The sequence below is a fragment of the Mus pahari genome, chromosome 3, assembly GCF_900095145.1.
Source record: "Mus pahari chromosome 3, PAHARI_EIJ_v1.1, whole genome shotgun sequence".
Taxonomy (NCBI): domain Eukaryota; kingdom Metazoa; phylum Chordata; class Mammalia; order Rodentia; family Muridae; genus Mus; species Mus pahari.
The window spans coordinates 95,982,826-96,003,469 of NC_034592.1; the positions used below are offsets into that span (position 1 = coordinate 95,982,826).

General features: G+C 37.4%; 1 protein-coding gene across 1 annotated transcript in view; it reads left to right on the plus strand.

Moving 5' to 3' along the window:
- Katnbl1 (katanin regulatory subunit B1 like 1) overlaps positions 1–20,644 on the plus strand; it is a 38,280-nt gene that overhangs the window by 12,635 nt on the left and 5,001 nt on the right. Inside the window, exons 2-7 of the mRNA XM_021193749.2 lie at positions 15,973–16,088; positions 16,539–16,579; positions 17,885–18,164; positions 19,408–19,526; positions 20,191–20,241; positions 20,332–20,421. Of these exons, the coding sequence (XP_021049408.1) occupies positions 15,987–16,088; positions 16,539–16,579; positions 17,885–18,164; positions 19,408–19,526; positions 20,191–20,241; positions 20,332–20,421 (683 nt within the window). The 5' untranslated portion in view covers positions 15,973–15,986. The remainder of the gene's footprint in view (positions 1–15,972; positions 16,089–16,538; positions 16,580–17,884; positions 18,165–19,407; positions 19,527–20,190; positions 20,242–20,331; positions 20,422–20,644) is intronic.

The following is a 20,644-nucleotide window of genomic DNA, read 5'->3' on the forward strand; positions in this document are numbered from 1 at the left end:
TCTGAAAGAGCAGTCAGTGCTCTTAACTCCTGAGCCATCTCTCCAGATCCTAAATAATTCATATTTTAAAAGACCTGGGACCATAGCTCAGTAGTAGAACACTTAGTTGCCTGGTGTATGCAAAGCCCTAGGTTCAGTTTCTAGGCTGAACAAATGAGTATTGTTTCTATGCGAATTATTGGAATATTGTGTTGGCTAATTTTAGTTAGCACAAACCTAGTCATCTAGGGAGAGGGGACCTCAGTTGAGAAATTGTCTCCATCAGAGTAGCCTGTGGGCAGTGCTAGTCTTAGGCAGCTGGGCCTGGGCTGTTGAAGAAAGGTAGTTGAATGTGAGCTGGGGAGGGAGCAATATTCTTTTGTGGTTTCTGCTTCAAGCTCCTGTCTTGGCTTCCCTTAATAATGGACTTAAAGTGGAAGATGAACTCTTTTTCCCAGTTGCTTTTATGACTACAACAGAAAGCTTACCAGGACAACTGTTGTATATTCTATTTGAAAGCAAATGGCTTAAACATTTTATTATTAAATTCGGTACTGATTTGAAAATTAAAGCAGTAAAAAACTAAGTCCTTTTCCCAGATATTTTCATTTTCAGGTTTTTGTGGTTACTTCTGATAATGGTTAATATTGATTACCAATTTGATCTAGCATCGCTTAGGAGGCAGGCCTCTGGGCATGCCTGTTGAGGGATTGTCTAGACTATGTTAATGTAGGTAGAAAGACTCTTCTTAACCATAGGTGATACTATTCTTTGAGGTGGGGTCTGGTACTAAGTCAGAAGGGGACCTGAGCAACAGAATCCCTCCCTTCCTTCCTTTCTACCTTTCGCTGCAGTATGACTAGCTCCCTCAAGCTTTTGCCACTGTGATTTCCACAGCATGGTGACCTGTACTTCTCAACTGCGAGCCAGAGTGATCCTTCCTTAGCTTTGCTTTTTGTCAGATATTTTGTCATAGCACTGAGAAAAGTAACCACTGATAGATCATTTAAAATTATACGTATGTGTCTGTGTGGTTGTGTGCACATGATTGCAGAGGGCAGGAATGCCCAATATCTCTGGTGGTGGTGAGCCACCTGTTGTAGGTTCTAGAAATTGAACTCGGTCCTCTGGAAAAATAGTACACTTTTAAATGTCCCATTTGTCATTAAGATTCAGGTCTACTTGGGATATATTCCAAATGCTTCGGTGCTCCATAGGATATGCTGCTTCTGCCTTCTAGTAACTAGTACCAACCATGGCTTTTTTTAGTATAATTAATTTCTATTGGCTTGTCACTCTTCTCAGAAATAAGACATATGTTGCCTGTTCATATTTTGACACATAGTAGGGAGTGAATTAAGTGTGGAATATATATGTTATATTTTCTTTTCCACTTTTGTTTATTTACTTTTCATTAGTTGAGATCTGGAAAGGCTACAGCATCACATAGATTTTGTGTCCAGTGGCCTTTGCAGGAAGATTGCTTTGGATTTTGTCATGAACGTGCCTCTGTGTCTGTGGGCCAGGGGCCAGAGTTACCTTTCTCAGATCATTCTGGTTTGGTTTGGTTCAGTTTGCCTCCAGGAGTCACTGTTGTTGTTTTTTTGTTTGTTTGTTTTTGTTTTTTGGGTTTTTTGTTTTGTTTTGGTTTTTGGTTTTTTGAGACAAGGTTTCTCTGTATAGCTCTGGCTGTCCTGGAACTCACTTTGTAGACCAGGCTGGCCTCGAACTCAGAAATCCACCTGCCTCTGCCTCTGCCTCCCGAGTGCTGGGATTAAAGACATGTGCCACCACTGCCTGGCTAAAATACCAGTGTTTTGTCATTACACATTTGTTCACTCAATGGGGTGTGTATGTACATGTGTCTGTGTATAGTATATTTATACATTAAGTAGTAGTTGTGAAATTGTATTTTAGGTAGTATATGTTAATGTATGCAGTCCCTGTCTATCAGAAGTTTTATAGTGTAGTGATGGCTCAGTAGGTGAAGGTGCCAAGTCTGACAGCCTGAATTCAACCCCTGTGACCTACATAGTAAAAGAGAAGGCAATTTTTCACGAGTTGTCCTCTTGACCTCTACACACATAGTAGCATTTGTGTGCACATACAGACACGTAATTTAGGAAAAAATTTAAATGTTTTAAAAGTTTTGAAGTTTATTTGGCTGGAGGAAACGGACTAAAATCAGCTAGTGCTCAGTCATATCTTACATTTAATTCCTCATGTATTTGTTATCTGCCGAAGGCAGAAACTGCAATATAAAACTGAGTGTTCTAAGAGATGGTATAGGAAACCTTGCACCAAGACCAGAATCAAGAAATGCTTTGGAAAAAAAGATTCAATCTTCATAGTAAGAGAGGCTTTGATAAAGCAGAAAGGAAGAAAAGAAATATTTCCTGGAGAAAAAACATTTTGTTTCAACAAAAAGGCAACATTGACAGAGACAGAATATGTCTATTACAAAAGATTGGGAAATGATAATTAATGTTATGTTTTCTGTATTGAAGGACACAGACACTAAGTCCCTATTCTTTTCCTTTGTAAAACAGATTTAGTGTCCTCAGAGTTTGTCCATATCCTGTCTCCCCACATTATCCCCCTGATCTCATGTCATTGTCCTCTCAGCCCCCATCTTTTCCTTTTGATTTCCGTGTAGTGTTCAATACCACTCTTCTGCCAAATTGCCTGCTACTTTGCAATCAGCTTTAACTCTCAAAATATTCTTTCCTTAAGCCAGGCATGGTAGTATGTGCCTGTAGTTCCATAAACTGGGAGCTTGGAGGAGGGGGAGGTGCTCAGTATTGTCTGCATAAGCCTCCACAAAATTGTCCTCTGACTTCCACATTAGTGTACATGCATGTACATTGTGTGTGTGTGTGTGTGTGAGAGAGAGAGAGAGAGAGAGAGACAGAGACAGAGACAGAGAGACAGAGAGAGAGCATGCAAGCACTTAACACCACCACCAATAATAATTTTAAAGTAAATTTGTACTGAGGAGATGCCTCAGTGGATAAAAGCACTTGGTACCAAGCCTGATGACCTGAATTCAGTCCTCAGGACCCATATGCCAGCTGTAGCTATATAACAAGTTCCAGGTCAGCCTGGGCTATATAATGAGACTCTGTCTCAAAAAAAAAAAAAAAAAAATCCCCTAAGATCCCATTTCTCTTTGTTTCAGTTTTCTCCTCTATTAAAACAAAGGTCCTGTTTTGTAGGTTTTTCATTCTTTTGGAGTTAAGTCAAGGCAAATTACATAAATAAACATTTTTACTTTTATTCATGAAAAAACTAAAACAGCTGGTTCCCAAGTTACATGGATAGTTAAAGGTGGAAGCTGGAAAACTCTGCCTGGTTCTTTTGAACCTGATCTTTGAACTGCACTGGTCTTTAAGTTTTAAGAGAGTCTTTAGTTTTTACTCAGTAAGCTGTGGCACATACTACTACACAGTGAGCAGTAAGGTTCCCAGAGAGACGAGAGAGCATGGAAGGAGCCCAGAGGTGGCTGCTGATTGAGCTTCGTAAACTCCCACATGCCATTGCATACACAGGGCACTGAGGGCATCTTCAGCTTGGTCTGCAGTCTGCTCCAGCCCACACAGTTGAGTACTAAAACCAGTTGGTCTGGCTTTGGTAACTTCCATTCAGAACATAAGTGTGTTCTGGGTATTTTAAGGAACGTTTCAGGAACTTTCAGGACTCAAGAGTAGACTGGTTTCCTAAAGAGAAGACCGTGGGTCCAAGCCCACAACCCTTCGCTTCTGTCAAGCAAGTGCCTGGTGTCTGAGCCCACAACCCTTCGCTTCTGTCAAGCAAGTGCCTGGTGTCTGAGCCCACAACCCTTCGCTTCTGTCAAGCAAGTCCCTGGTGTCTGAGCCCACAACCCTTCGCTTCTGTCAAGCAAGTGCCTGGTGTCTGAGCATGCTACTGAAAAGCCGTATTTTTTCCTGTGTGCTGGGGATTGAGCCAAATCCTGGCAGATTTTCTACCACTAAGCTACACAACAGTGTTACTCCCCAATTTCCTTAAAGGCAGTTATCTATGACTTGTCTCTTCCATATAGTGGCACAATCATTACTATAGTAAAGTATGTAACATCTCTCTACCCCCAAAATTTTCTTATTCCTTTGGAGAAAACTTTTCCCTGCTTATAGTCTCTGATATTATTGATACTTTTCCTTCCATATTTATATTTTTGCTATTTAGAATGTCATGAAAATAGCCTTTTACATTTTAGTTTCCTTTACTTAGCACAATATAGTTGAAGTTTATTCATGTTATATATGTCTGTAGTTATTCACTGTGTCTATAGTTTTATAGTTGATTAATTGATAATTTTTATAGAAAGAAATTATCAAAAAAAAAAAAATAGTCGTAAGACAGTAAACATTAGAACTGACTGAGGCCAAACATCCATACATCTTGATTGCACGGGACAGACTTAGTTTGTGCCTGTTGTCCTAACATGCTTTTTCATGATGCCTCCTCTCATTGCCATCAGTGTCTTGGTTTGGATGGTAAATTATTTAGTTAACCCAAATATAGCAGGACAAGATGTGATCATACTTCATAGGCTTTCTGGTTGTATTCAATTTGCTTTCCAAACACTAAATCATACATATTTATGTTTTGTGTAAATGCTATGAATGTTAATAGCAATAATGTATATAATCTTCACATTATTATTTATATTTTACATTTGAGAGAATAGATTCAGAATAGAAGGCCCTCCAAACTCATGAACTAGAAGGTCTATTTACTCCAAAGTATATGTATCATCTATATATGTATTCACATCTGTTAATTGGGAGGCATTGTAGTTTATTAGTTAAGATTATAAACAGTAGAAAGAGAATCCCTAGAATCCAGCCCCAACTCTTTGCATCTTTGCTGTTGATTTTAGGGCAAATTCATCTCATCTATATTAAAAGAAAAGTACAAATGTATGTTTTTATGTCTAAGTGTGTGCACACAGAGAGGTTAATGCCTGACATCCAGCAGATCTCTTATAAGATTATCTAACATTACTGTAGTGCTGCATTTCCTTCCCAGCTCTCCTCCTGTCCCATTAGAAAATAATAGGGACTCCTCATTTGTATTTCCTCTTTTTTTGAGGGATTATCTCTTGTAGCCCAGACTAGTCTTAAACTTGCTCTGTAGTAGAAGATGACCTTGAACTCCTGATCTTCCTTCTCCTGCCTCTTAAAACCTAAAACTATAGGTATGAACCACTGTTCCTGGCCTCTCACTCTTAAAAAAAATAAGAAATAAAAAGTACCCCAGTAGTATGGTATCTGATAATGAGGGGGTTCTGTGCTTAGTTTAGTATACATATATGAGTCAGTCCCAAGACTGTGGTAGCCAAGTCTGGGTATCACAGAACTAAAGAACATAATTGAATGTCTCAGAACCTTTTAGGTATACTAGATTTCCAATAAATGCTTTAACATGCAGTATAGCCAGGTTTACTTGAACAAAGTAAGGCATCCTTAAAATGTATGTAATTTATACATGTCTTAGTCAGGGTTGTATTGCTTTGATAAAACACCATGATCAATAAGCAAGTTGGGGAGGAAAAGGTTTCTTTGGCTTACACTTCCACATTGCTGTTCATCACCAAAGGAAGTTGGTCAGGAACTCAAACAGAGCAGGAACCTGATACAGAGGCCATAGAAGGAGTGCTGCTTATGGCTTGCTTGCCCTGGCTTGCTCAGCCTGTCTTTTTATAGAACCCTGCATTACCAGCCCAGGCATGGCTCCACCCACAGTGTCCCCATTGATTACTAATTGAGAAAATGCCCTACAGTTGGCTCTCATGGAGGCATTTTCTCAACTTAGGCTCCTTTCTCTGTGAGGACTTTGTGTCAAGTTGATATACAAAACCAGCCAGTACAAATCATAACCTTTGGAAATTCTGTATTTTTTTTTTTTTTTTAATAAACATGAGGCAAGAGAGATGGCTTACTTTTTTTTTTTTTTTTTTAAAGATTTTTTATTATATGTAAGTACACTGTAGCTGTCCTCAGACACTCCAGAAGAGGGCGTCCGATCTTGTAACGGATGGTTATGAGCCACCGTGTGGTTGCTGGGATTTGAACTCTGGACCTTTGGAAGAGCAGTCGGGTGCTCTTACCCACTGAGCCATCTCACCAGCCCCGGGAAATTCTGTATTTGTATTTTCTCTATAAACACCATAGTTGTTATTATGTAGGATGATTTATAAGGATCAGGAGAAGACCTGTAGTGGGAAAAAAAGAACTAATTATTTTTACGGTATTTTTAAAAATATTTATTTATTTATTTTATGTATAAGAGTTTGTGAGCCACTATGTGGTTGCTGGAAAATGAACTCAAGACCTCTGGAAGAGTAGTCAGTACTCTAACCCTCTGAGCCATCTCTCCAGCCCATTTCTACAGTATTTTAGGCTTGAAGTGATGGGGCTCTTTCTGACAGTAGAAAAGGGAAGTCAGAATGGAATCAGGAAATATTTTGATGGAAGATTCTAGGATCTTAGTGGCTTGGTGAAAGGAAAGAAAAAAAGAATAAAAATAACTTCCCAGTTTCTAGTCAGAGAGAATTTTAGTTGTTAGCAATTCAAGTATGATAGTTAGGAAGTGCCATTATTGAACTGACAGTTGAAGAGATTTGTTTTAGAAATGTTGACTAAAAACTAGTGATGGGTGTGGAAGCCAGTTGGGTTCAGAAAAAGTTACAAGAGAGCCTGGATCTAGAAAAGTAACTGAACCTGTGGAAACATGCACCCTCAATGTTCATGTAGAGAGAAAAGAGTTGTTGAAGGAAAAGTGACTCAGAGAAGGGAAATGAGCAAGGAGAGTCTGCAGAGTTGTGTTGGGAGCTGAGGATCCTGAAATAGTGAAACAGCTGACTAGTGATGAAGGAGTAGCCTTAACATTGGCCTGGGTGCTCTCCATGAACATCGACTGCTAAAAGGTTTCTGGTAGGGGTTTTATTTATTGCAGTGGGGAAGGTAATTTGTTTTTCTTTTTCATTTTTCTTTTCTTTTTTTCATTCTTTGTTACTTGTTTTGTTTTGTCTTGTTTTGCCTTTAGAAACAAAGTCTTACTATGTAGTCCAGACTGGCCTTGAACTTAAAATTCTCAGACTCTTGTTATAGCCTCCAGGGTACTGTAATTATAGACTGTCACTATTCCTGGCTCCCATATAGTTTTAAGCAAAAGACAGTCACATTGATAGACTTACACATGAGAGACCAGAACAAGACATAATTGTAAAGGGTTAAAGACCAATTGGAAGCTAAAAAGCACTCATTGTAGAAATTTGGCAGGAAAGGAAAACAGAAAGAGTATAGGAGCTGATAGGAGAAACTGGAGCATGCTTGAAAGCAGGCACAGAGGAATCGGTTTAAAGTGAGAAAACAAAGAGAAAAAAATGAAGCAAGTGGGCAGAAGTAAGAAAATTAGATTATATTGTCCTAATTTTGGAAAAGTTAAAAGGACTGATCTCATTTTAAAAAAATCATACTTTTAGAAAATAGAAAAACTTGTAAGTTATTGAGAAGATGGCCCATAGTTCCTCTAGCAATAACTTTAATTAAAGCTTTGTTGTGTTGTTTTACAATGCTTGGGATTGAACTTAGGCCCTCAAGCATGCTGGACAAGCACTCTACCATAGAGGTATGTCTCCATCCCCAACTTAAGGTTGGTAATTTCTTTTAACTAATTAAATGTACTTTTAAACAGATTTGTAACATAAAAATCCACAGGGTACATGTGCTATTTTAATGCATGTACACATTTTGTGTTGTTGAATCGGGTTGCACATATCTTCTCAAATACTTATCCATTTCCTTAGGGTGAAAATATTCAGACTCTCTTCTGCTTGATTTTTGAGATACACAGTACATAATTGTTGCCTACAGTCACTCTGCAATCCCAGAATTTCGTATCTCATATCTACCTACAACTTAGAGCCTATTGACCAGCCCGGGTCTTCCTTCTGCTCTCAGCTTCTGTAAGGTCAGCTTCAGTAGATTCCACATAGGAAATTATAAGGTACTTATCCTTTGTCTCTGGTTTATTTCACTTACAAAATCTGTTTCTATACAGGTGGCATAAGTTGTAAGACTTCATCCTCTGTGGTATTCCATTGCTTATATTTACCACATTTTCTTTATTCATTCACTAATAAACAGATTATTTCCATTTCCTGGCTATTGTGGATATTGCTACAGTAAACAGAAGTACAGTTATCTATGGCAAACTGAATTGTTTCTTTTGGATAAGCACCCACTAGTGGAACTGCAGAATCATCTGATCGTTTTTGATTATTTTGAAGAATTTCTGTACTGTTTTTTATAATGATTATGCAGTATACATTCCCATCATTGGTGTACAATGATCTCTTTTCTTTTGTAAAATTTTTAGAGAGAGAGAGAGAGTGTGTGTGTGTGTGTGTGTGTGTGTGTGTGTGTGTGTGTGTGTGTGGTTGGGGTTGAGTGCATGTGTGCCATAGTCAGAGGACAACTCTTGAGGGATTGGTTCTTTCCTAACTTTACATGGCTTCTGAGGCCATATCATGGAGGTAGGTCATCAGGTTTATGTGGCAAGATCCTTACTACTTAGCTATCTCACCACCCCAAGGGGTTCCCTTTTCTATATATCCTTGCTAGTACTTGTTTTCTGTACTTTCTGATAATAGGTATTCCTAATGAAATATAGTAATAATCCAGTATGAATGATTTGCATTTCCCTGATGATTAGTGATGTTAGCTAACACTTTTTAATCCTCCTGCTGACTGTCAGTTTAGGTTATGTTAGCTTGCCACTGGTATGACAGAATACCTGAGAAACTACCTGAAAAGAGCAGAAGTTTACTTTGCCTCACTTTCAGAGGTTGTAGGTCAGGATTACATGACTCCATTGCTAAAATTCAAAGGTTGTAGGTCGTGATTACTTGATTCCCGTGCTATGGTCCTGTTGCAAGACAGGAAATTTTGGTCTGCAGAGCCTTGTAGAGCAAAGCTGTTTATTTCACTGTGACCAAGAAGAAAGAAGACAGGGGAGTGACCAGGGGCTAAGAGATAAGAAGTATGCTGCCAGTGACCTAGTTCTTCCAGACTCCACAGTAGGCCCTATCTTCTTCAACACAGAAGACTTTCAGGGACATTCTAGGTCCAAAGTGCAATAAGATTCAGAGCCCACTCTTAATTGAGCTGCTTGATTTTCTTCTTTTTTTTTTTTTTTTTCTTTTTCTTTTTGCTATTGTATTTTTGGAGTTCCTTATTATTCTGAATATTAGCTCCTCATCAGGTTATTTGCAAATATTTTCTCCTATTCTTTAGGTTGTCTCTCTGATGAATGCTTCTTTTGTGCAAAAACTTTTCGATTTGATGTGATCTTGTCTTTTTCTGTTCTTTCATTTTGGGGTGAGGATTAATAGAACTTTTAAAAATAAAATAAATAAGCCAGGTATATTAGTCAGGGTTCTCTAAGGGAACGGCATTGGTAGAATGAATATACAGGACTTATTTGAGTGGCTTACAGGCTGTGGTCTGAGTAATTCAACTACAAATGTCTCTAGAGGGAAAGGCAAAGGATCCTGTCATTGTGCAGTCCACAGGACTGGATACCTCAACAGTCCCAATCTGGTGCTCTAGTCTCTTAGAATCCCTAAGAAGTAAGTTCTAATACCAGCAAAGGAATGTCTCAAGAACAGGATAGAAGAACTTGCCAGTGAGAGTCAGGGCAAGCAGGCAAAAAGCAAAAGCTTGAGCAGGGCGATGGTGGCGCACACCTTTAATCCCAGCACTTGGGAGGCAGAGGCAGGCAGATTTCTGAGTTTGAGGCCAGCCTGGTCTACAAAGTGAGTTCCAGGACAGCCAGAGCTATACAGAGAAACCCTGTCTCAAAAATCCCAAAAAAAAAAAAAAAAAGCAAAAGTTTCCTTCTATGTCATTTTATGCCACCTGAATGTATGGCCCACATTTAGGGTGAGTCTTCACTCATTGATCCAATCAAGAAAATCTCTCAAAAAGCTTGTTCAATTGCTTGCGTTTTAATTGATTACAAATGTAGTCAACTTGATAACCAAGATTAAGCATCACACCAAGATTTTATATATATATAGTACATTGTTTTCTATACTGTTGTAATAGGCTTTTTGTTGTTATTATTTTTAATATTGTTAAGTTTTGTGGATGTAGAGGTTCACACTCAGTGCCCTGTGTATGCTTAGCAAGTACAGTACCATTGAAGTACACCCTCTAATGCCCTGTGCTTTAAAAAGACAATTTTTAGAAATTGTACTTTCCAGGACATTTTCTGAAAGTGATTTGGTTTTGTTCGTTTGAGAGTCTCTGTGTACAAATGGACTCTTCTGCCTCTGCCTCTGAGTACTGGGATATATGACAAGGTGGCCAATGGGTAAGGCATTGCATTACTGAACTTATTTCTTGTTTATGTATTTTATTATTATAGGGCAGTGATTTTTTTTTTTTAAGCTCCAATTAAAATGTATTTAAGAGGGCTGATGAGATGGCTCAGTGGGTAAGAGTGGGTAAGACTGCTCTTCTGAAGTACCCGAGTTCAAATCCCAGCAACCACATGGTGGCTCACAACCATCCATAACAAGATCTGACGCCCTCTTCTGGGGTGTCTGAAGACAGCTGCAGTGTACTTACATAAAATAAATTTTTAAAAATGTATTTAAGAGAGAGGGAGGGAAGGAAGAAGAAAAGATAGTAGCTAAAAACTGTTCTTATCCTCATGGCTCTTAGGAGATAACCACATGTGGAAGGAATTCTTGTATAAGGAGAAGCATGTCTTTCTCAACAGCTTGTTTTGTTTTGGTAGAGAAATTGTCTAGTTGGATTCCAGGGTTAAGTACGATGTGAATAGTCAATATAGTATATGAATGTAAAGAGAAAGCTAGCTTGGCCTTGAACTGTCCAGGCGTGGTTCATTCCTGTGTAATGAGTTCCCCTTGTTGTGAGAAGGCAGGGACTATCTGAACACTTGGAGCTGTTTAATCTCTTGGTTTGGCAGCCATTATAAGAGTATATGAATAGATCCTTTTTTTATCTTTGAGGTAGAAGACAGCTACTGTATAAAGAGAAATCATCCCGTGAGCTTCATTATTATGCTGTTTTTCTCAATAGAGCTACTGATAGAAAGCATTGTGTTACTGTAAGAAAATGCATGCTATATCTGATGTTTAGAAGTTGTTCGTAATGTTAGAATAGCTGTTCCCTCTCTGCTTTTATTCTCTTAGGGTCCTGCTTATGTTCTTCTTTGCTTATTAAGAGTTGTTTTTTTAAAAAAAATGAGTCTTCGGGGCTGGTGAGATGGCTCAGCGGGTAAGAGCACTGACTGCTCTTCCGGAGGTCCTGAGTTCAAATCCCAGCAACCACATGGTGGCTCACAACCATCTGTAATGAGATCTGACGCCCTCTCTGGTGTGTCTGAAGACAGCTACAATGTACTTACATATAATAATAAATAAAATCTTTAAAAAAAAATGAGTCTTCAACCATTTCAGATTCTTCTCTTTTTGTGTCTTATCAAATAGAACTTCAAAAACACATAGAGAACTTGAAGTTTCAGTAGCATTCCTAATAGAGAACTTCAAGTTTCAGTAGCATTCCTAAGTGCTTTTGGGGGAGAAGAACAATTCTATATTATGGCTCTAGAAAGGTGCTATTAAATGCATGAGACATGGGTAAAAAACAGAATGAATAGCTAACAAAACCTTTACAATAAGTCTTTGTCTTACAATTTTAATAATTCCCTTTATAAAGCCTTATTGTGATATAAAGTATAACCATGAAACTTTTAAATGTGCAATTTACTGATTGTAAGGACAGACTAGAACATTCTCCAGTCCCAGTAGATCTTTAGAGCATTTATTTCTGTCACTGAAAAACTTTGTGCCCCTGTGTAGTAACTTCCATTCCTACTTCAACTTGAGAAGCAACAAACAATTGGTTTTTCTGGCTACGTATTTTATTTTGTCACAAATTGTATCATGGTCTCTTACTTACTGTACTGCTGCTCATGTGTATACGCAATTATGAGTACTTAGTTCCTTTTTGCTGCTGAGTAGTATTCGACATAGATGTGCCTCATTTTATTTATTAACAGGGTGATAACATTCACCAGTGTTGATGTCTCTTGGCTATGCTCAGTATTTGCATACAAACTTTTGTGTCAACATGTTTCTTTCCCCTTCAGTATATATGTAGGAGTGGAATTTAACTGCCAGGGCCTGGAGCTTTCTCCCTGGGAGAGCACTTGCCTTGTATACATTTCACCCTAGATATTCATCCCCAATACTGGGAAATGATGCTTGAAAGTCCTTGGTTCTCCATATCTTTCTCAGCACTTATTTTTGTCTTCATTGTATAGTTATATAGTGAGTGTAAAATAGTATTTCATGCCCTGCCCAGTTTTTATTTTAAGCCCATTTCATTTTGTGAATCCTTTTCTTCTAAGCTTTCTTTTTTTTTATTATTATTATTATTTTCTTTATTTACATTTCAAATGCTATCCCGAAAGTTACCCATACCCCTCCCCCCACCTCTGTTCCCCTACCCACCCACTCCCACTACTTGGCCCAGGCCTTGCCTTGTGCTAGGTCATATAGAGTTTGGAAGACCAAGGAGCCTCTATTCCCACTGATGGCCGATTAGGTCATCTTCTGCTACATATGCAGCTAGAAACACAAACCCCGGGGGTACTGGTTAGTTCCTGTTGTTGTTCCACCTACAGGGTTGCAGCCCCCTTCAGGTATTTGGGTACTTTCTCTAGTTCCTCCATTGGGGACCCTGTGTTCCATCCAGTAGCTGGCTGTGAGCATCCATTTCGGTGTTTACCAGGCACTGGCATAGCCTCACAAGAGGCNGCAATATCAGGGTNCCTTCAGCAGNATCTTGCTGGCATGAGNATTAGTATCTAGGTTTGNTGGCTGATGATGGGATGGACTCCCNAATGGGGTACTCTCTGGATAGTCCATCCTTTCATCTTAGCTCTAAATTTTGTCTCTGTACCTATAACCTTTCATGAGAGTTATGCTCCTTATTCTAAGGAGGAATGAAGTATCCACCCAATCACAAAAGAAGCTTTCTAACCTGCTATAGTATATATTGGAAAATTCCTTCCCATCTCTCGAATTAGAATCTATTTATCTTGTGTTATTGTTTTTCAATATTGCTATTAGAAAGGAATTTTTTTTTATTGGAAAATTCCTTTTTTTTTGTTTTTTTGTTTTTTTGTTGTTGTTTTTTCCAGACAGGGTTTCTCTGTATAGCCCTGGCCTAGAACTCACTTTGTAGACCAGGCTGGACTTGAACTCAGAAATTCGCCTGCCTCTGCCTCCCAAGTCCTGGCATTAAAGGCATGAGCCACCACGCCCAGCTAGGAATTTGTTTTTAACTGTGAATGATCATTACGCTCACATTTGACTAAATAGGGTGTTGTAAATTGCCTGAATTTGGGGTGAGGGGAAGAGGAGTGTTTTGTTTTGTTATTTTGAGACAGGGTCTCTCTTTCTGAAACTGAGATCACAGAGATCTCCTGCTTCTGCTTTTCAGTGTGCTGGGATTAAAAGTGTATGCCACCACATCTGGTCATACTACCTTCTCTAGTTTTTCATAATTCTCTGAATTTGAAGGTGATGTACCTTCTACCTCTGCTTTCATTCATTATGGTGACTCAGATGGAGCCCTTTTCTCTAGGAATTTGTGTTCTCCAGTTCTGTATAGTTTTTTTTTGTTTTGTTTTTGTTTTTTTTTTAAGATTTTTATTTATTTATTATATGTAAGTGCACTGTAGCTGTCTTCAGACACTCCAGAAGAGGGAGTCAGATCTCATTAAGGATGGTTTGAGCCACCATGTGGTTGCTGGTATTTGAACTCTGTACCTTTGGAAGAGCAGTCGGGTGCTCTTACCCTCTGAGCCATCTCACCAGCCCCTGTATAGTTTTCTTAAATCTTCTCATTAGTTTCTAATTAGTCTCTCTATTCTTCCTTGTTACTTCCCTTTTGTTTAAATGTTGGTTCCTCTAAACCTGTCTTCTGATTTTTTTTTTTTTATCATTTGCTTGTATGTTCTGGAAGATACTCTCAGATTTGTCATTCAGCTTCTATGAAGGTTTAGTTTTGTTTGTTTTTTTTGTTGTTGTTTCATTTTAAGTTTTTATTGTGTGCAGGTGTTTTACCTGCATGTATGTCTGTGCACCTTGCCCACTAAGACCAGAAGAGGGTGTCAGATTCCTTGTAACTGGAATTGCCGACTATGTGAGCTACCATGTATGTGGTATTTATTTATTTATTTATTTATTTATTTATTTATTTATTTATTTTTGAGACTAGGTCTTACTTTATACCTCTGATTGGCATTAAACCTAAAGAGATCTTGTCTGTTTCTGCTCTCAAATGCAGGATTATAGATATAAGCTACCACAACTCACTCTGTACGTGTGTGTGTGTGTGTGTGTGTGTGTGTGTGTGTGTGTGTGTGTGTGTTTGTATCTGTGTGTAGTTTTGTTAGCTTTGGTAGATGAGCACCACTGTAAACAACATACAGGAACTTCTTTAGCCACTTTGACTATCATTGTATCTGTATTTTAAAGGGATGTATATGTGTGCCCACAGGCTTGTGTGTATGTATGATTTACTGTGGAGCTGGTCAAAGTTCCCGAAGAAACATCTTGTGAACTCCCCTTGAAGTATATGAGCTTGATTGCAAGCCTTCATAAGTCAAGTGGAAGAAAGAGGATAAAGGGATTTGAAATTTAGTGTGTAAAAACTTGGGTTTACATTTTTTTGGTTTTTTTTCAAGACAGGGTTTCTCTGTATAGCCCTGGCTGTCCTGGAACTCACTCTGTAGACCAGGCTGGCCTTGAACTCAGAAATTCACTTGCCTCTGCCTCCCAAGTGCTGGGATTAAAGGCCTGCGCTACCACGCCCAGCCGGGTTTACATTTTTTGTAGAATAAAATTGTGGCTCACAACCCTCTGTAATGGAATCAGATGCCCTCTTCTGGTATGTCTGAAGACAGTGACAGTATACTCACAATAAAATATATAAAATATAAAATTTATAAAATAAATGAAAAATAAAATTTTTTAAAAAGAATTGTATTATGTATGTTAAATTAAAATACAGAATTTCTTGTGTGTTATGTTGAAAAGACCTACCAAGTTAATTACCACTTGGGCTTTGCAGCTTCTAAATTGTTCTAAATTCTAATTGCTCTTATCTCTTTTTTTTCTCCATAATGGTAATATTATGCCTTTAAAAATCTCTTCTTTTTTCATTTTGATGATGTTTCAGAAGGACAGAAGTAATTAGATGTGTTTAGTTCATTGTCTTTTTTTGAGATAGGGTCTCTCTGTGTAGTACTGGCTATCCTAGAACTTGATCTATAGACCAGGCCGGCCTTGAACTCAGAAAGCCACCTGCTTCTGCCTCCTGAGTGCTAGGATTAAAAGCATGCACCACCACTGCCTGGCTAGTCTGCTGTCTTTAACTGAATTGGTATTCTATCTTTCTTTTTTTAAAATAAGGCTTATATTGTAGAACCCCTTTGATCTAGAGTCTGTGTTTTTTTTCTTGCCTTGTTTCTCTACAGCAGAATAGCCTCCAGACTAAGCTTTAGCTGATGAGAAGTTGAAGAGCCTTTATGTCCTGGGATACTATATGTTGTGCTTTTTCCGTGTTTTTGGGTTTTAGAAATATTTAAAACAAGGCTTATATTTGTATTTCTAGAGTTTAGCAGGCAATGGTAAAGTTGGAACATTGAGTTTCAAGTCAACCTGTACTACTGTCTCAGGAAAACAATAAACTGTATATTACAGATTTGTTATACACACACAAAGTATGTCTTTTTTTTTTCTTTTTACTGTTAAGCCCCATTTGCAGATCTCATTATAGAGATGTTAATATATGTGCATATACATGCTATGAAAGATTGGACTCTTTGGCTTTTTAAATTTTTTATTATTTTCATTTTGTTTAGGTACTTAAGAGATTATGGCATTTGATACTCACCATGTTAAAAAACGGAACTTCTCTAACTGTATTGATCTTCCTAGAAAGAGGATCTCTAATTTCACCAGTAAGAACATGAAGGAGGTAAGTATGGTAGTTTAAACCATCAGATCTGTTTAATTTCTTAAGTTAGATAGAATTAATGAAGCATACCTATTATTATATTCCTAAGGTTATAAGAAAATTTTGGCAAATATACTGTTTCTATAAACTATGATATAAATGTTTTAGTTGATAAGGAACTCAGAGATGCATTTTGTTCATTCAAAGGTTGATTAACAATGAAATCTTTTTAAAAACCACATTAAACTTGAACCGACTTATTATAAGCACCCAAAGAAAGATAATATGTCACTTTGCCAAACATATTACAAAATACAATTTTGTACCTAGTGGTTGAAAACATGGTATTAACACAAAGAAAACATTGGTCCCAAATACCTGTTGAGTTTTAAACTGCATTATTAACATCAGTCATAAAGTTTGTGTAACTCTATTAAAAAACTATGATTCACTGTTTACTTTGGTTTTCAGGTTAAGAGATCTCCAAAACAGTTGGCTGCTTACATAAGTAGGTAAGAGATTCTTTAAATTTTGTAGGAAGATACTGAAAGTAGACGTGAAGACATAAAACAAGTAAATACTCTTTTTATTATAATTACAGTTAACTTGTTATCCAATAGTTCCTCTGTGCTGGGCACGGCACTAATGCATCAGCATTATCTATTCCTTACATAGATGCCATTATTCCTAAACAGTGACAAGAATACTAATAGTCAGAGGAAATATGTGAATTGCTCAGGATCAAATAGCCAGACAGCTGTCAAAATGGCCTGTACTCTTAAGTGCAGCTTTCTAAACCATGGGTATCCACAGTATGACCTGGGGTCCCTGGAGCCCAACAGGGAGGGTTTGAAGTCCTTGTTCATATTGTCCATTTTTACTCTTTTACAAGTGTACAGTATAAGCTCTTCAGAAATAGCATAATATTAAATAACAACAGACAGACAGAAATAAGAATACAGCTGTCTTCTGTTAAACTGAGAATTAGAAATTGATACTAATGTGAAACAGCTATTTCTGTAGTCTTTCTGTTCAGAAAAAAATGTACTTCTTTTGGTAAAATATTCTGTGACAGTATGTTTCTTAGCTTCCTAGTACCGTGACTTTTTATAAGGGGGAAACATTCTGGGGCCATTGTGGTAGTGCGTGCCTTGATTCCTAGCACTTGGGAAGCTGAGACCAGAATTGTGAATGCAGACCCAGCCTGAGCCGCAGGGCGAGAGACCCAGTTTCAGGAAAAACATTTCTTTTGGCTCATGGTTTCAGAACTTTAGTCTCTGACTTGTTGCCTTTGGGTCTGTGATGAGGCAGTCTACTGTGGTGAGAGAAAACTGCTTCTCAGATGGTAAGGAAGCACAAAGTAAAAATAATAATAATCCCCAAAGCTTCTGGAAACTTGTACTCTATAAGATTTTGTTTGTTGTATTCTTTCATACACAAAATTAAATGTGTTCCAGCTTAAAATAAATTTAAAATATCCAAATGTGAATAGATTTTCACTTACTAGAAAATGTGTTAGTTGTTTAGAAAAAGCTTAGATGTCTGAAAAGTGTTCCTATTTTTCTGTTCCCATGGCCTTTAATATTTATTTTAAAACACGGGAGCTATTATGTCCTTTTGTTTTCATTTTGTATAACTTGCCATGTTTTTTATTGCCTTCCTGATAATTTATAACTTTTATTTTCCTCTTCAAATTAAAAGTTTTTAAATTATTTTCTTCTAATTTTAGTGGATTATAATTGCAAAATGTAGCTGATTAAATTTTTATTTAAAAACTTTTTTCTTTTTCTTTTTTTCCACTTACATTCTTTTTACAGAACTGTTGGACAGGTAGTGAAAAGCCCAGATAAACTGCGCAAGGTGCTCTGCCACAGAAAGTTAGTTCGGCATTCCTTCCCAAATCCTTGTTATAGAACTAAGCAGTCCCCAAAAAGTGGGGGCTGTGACATGGCAAATAAAGAAAATGAACTGGCTTGTGCAGGCCATTTACCCGAAAATTTACGCCACGACAGTCGGACATTTGTCATTAATACCAGTGATTCTGGGTCTTCACAGACAGAAAACCCATCATCAAAATATAGTGGTTTCTTTTCTGAGGTAAGTCAGTTTTAGCTTAACTTTATCCCTATTGAACTACTAGGTTGCTTTGTTTTGGTTTTGATTTCCCTTTTGTTTTTTCTCTTATGTTGTTCTATTAGCTGATAGCAACTCTTAAAATGCATATGTATTTGAATTGTGTTCACTGCCTAAGACAGTTGTACAGATGAACCCCCTGTCTCTAATAGCGTCTGAAATAGAATGAAATGCCTGATAAACTGTTGTAAATATCCAAAGTGACAAGTTGGCAAAGAGAAGTTTAAAGGAAGAGGGAAAAGAGACATTTTTACCTTAAAAAGCAGATCACTGAAATCTGTTACCTAGTCAGTTTTGCTGGGTTCTTAGAACTGCCCACTGGGGACTTGATTCAGCAAACCTGCTTCTCTACATCTTTTAACTGTAAAATTAACCCAAAGGAAAGTAACTATACAAATGTATGCGTTTACACAATTTACAGTGTTTACAGAAACAGCTTAAATAGAAAAAACAGAAATAATCTAAATAAATGGTGATAAAGACTAAAAATATGTTACTATTTTTTATTAAATGAAATCCATATGTAGTTTAGCATTGAAAATACCCATGGATTCATGTTCATGTATAGGAAAAATGGTTTTTTTTAAAATAAGATTTTAAACTTTTTGGTGTGTTACTATATGTAACTATTTGCCACTGTCTAAAGCATGATCTGGAAAGACTCATTCCAGTTTAGTGGTTGTAATTGCTTCTGGAGAATGATGTCAGACACTTTTGCCAGTAGGGTATTCACTTTTTGTCTCTCACAGTTTTGAGCTAAAGTTTTTATAACAGGAATGCATTACCTTATTTAAAAATGCACTCAGATGGCACATTCATCTTGTTTGTAACAGGACCAAATTCCAGGCTGTGCGTCCTCTCTCATGCTGTTCGTTTGGTAATCACTAGCCTATGTGCTTATCTTGTCTCTATGTCCACATCCTTAAAATTTTTCAGCTAGAAATAACTTACTGTATAAACTACTGGGATTTTTGAAAAAACAATAGCAAGGAGGGAAGAAAGGAAAAAGTACTAAATGTATTCACACCAATCATTCACTGTATTCAACTGTAAATTACAGTATTCCTTTTTGAGGGCCAGTATAAGGCGTTTCCTTTGCATAATTAAAGGCTGTGTCTACCAGAACATTTTTATTAAAAAAAAAAAAAAAAAAAGGTCGTGTCATGTTTCAGTGTGGTTTTTAACAAATTAGATGATTGCCTTTCAGGTTTCTCAGGACCATGAGACAATGGCCCAGGTTCTATTCAGCAGGAATTTGAGATTGAATGTAGCTTTGACTTTCTGGAGAAAGAGAAGTATAAGTGAACTTGTAGCTTATTTAGTGAGGTGAGTGTGACGTTTTTGTTCCTGTTTAACATTAGTAATCTTTAATGAGATATGAAAAGTGACTTTTAAGAAAGTTTTTACTGGTTTTATTCAAATTTAAACATTGTATTTAGCATCCATAGACACACTATAGTTTAAATTATATTCATCACCAATTTAAGTGTAGTAAGGATACAGAAACCTTTTATCAGATTAAACAAAGCTGTTACTTTTTCTGATTAGGATTCTTTTCTTATCTGTAAAACTCAGTGTGGGAAATTTACCATTCGAAAAGTGGGAGTTTTAAGAATCAGTCACCCTCATTGCATCTAAGTCTCTGAACACTGCCTTACCGGTGCCTACTCCACGCCCCGCTGAATGCCTCCTTTAAAAAGATGTGGCGTATCCTTTCCCATGTCTTTTTCTATTCCTCCATAGCACTTAGCGTCAGCATCCTGCTCTATGTATTCTGTGTTCATCTCTCTCTGATCCATTGCTGCCTCCAACACCCACTCAGGCACTCGAAAGCAATCCCTGTCTCTGTTTTCCCTTTATATCCTCAGTACTCGACTCATGATAAATACTGAAGTTGTTCAATATCAAATGCCTCGAAAGGAGGATGGAGACTGTAATATGAATGTAACTAAGGACACTGTAAGCAATGGTATCTGTCTTATACTCACAGGATAGAAGACCTCGGAGTTGTGGTAGATTGCCTTCCTGTTCTAACCAATAGGTAAAAACAGTAATTATTTTTTCCAGAAAAAAAAAATTTTAAAGAAAAGTTTTAATCAGTTCATAGTTTATAACTTAGAATTTCTTTTAGTTTACAGGAAGAAAAGCAATATATCTCACTTGGCTGCTGTGTAGACTTACTTCCTCTGGTAAAGTCTTTACTTCAAAGCAGATTTGAAGAGTAAGTGCTAATTTAAGTCTCAACTTCGTTTTTCTCTCAACATTCTTGATTCTTATGTTTTGTGAGCACATAGTAGGAGACTGGGCTCCTCTACATTTAAGAGATACATGATGCCTGGGTTGTTTGTTTGTTTGTTTGTTTTTAAATTAAAACATCAAACCTACTCTCTTTCTCTCTCTCTCTCTCTCTCTCTCTCTCTCTCTCTCTCTCTCTCTCTCTCTCT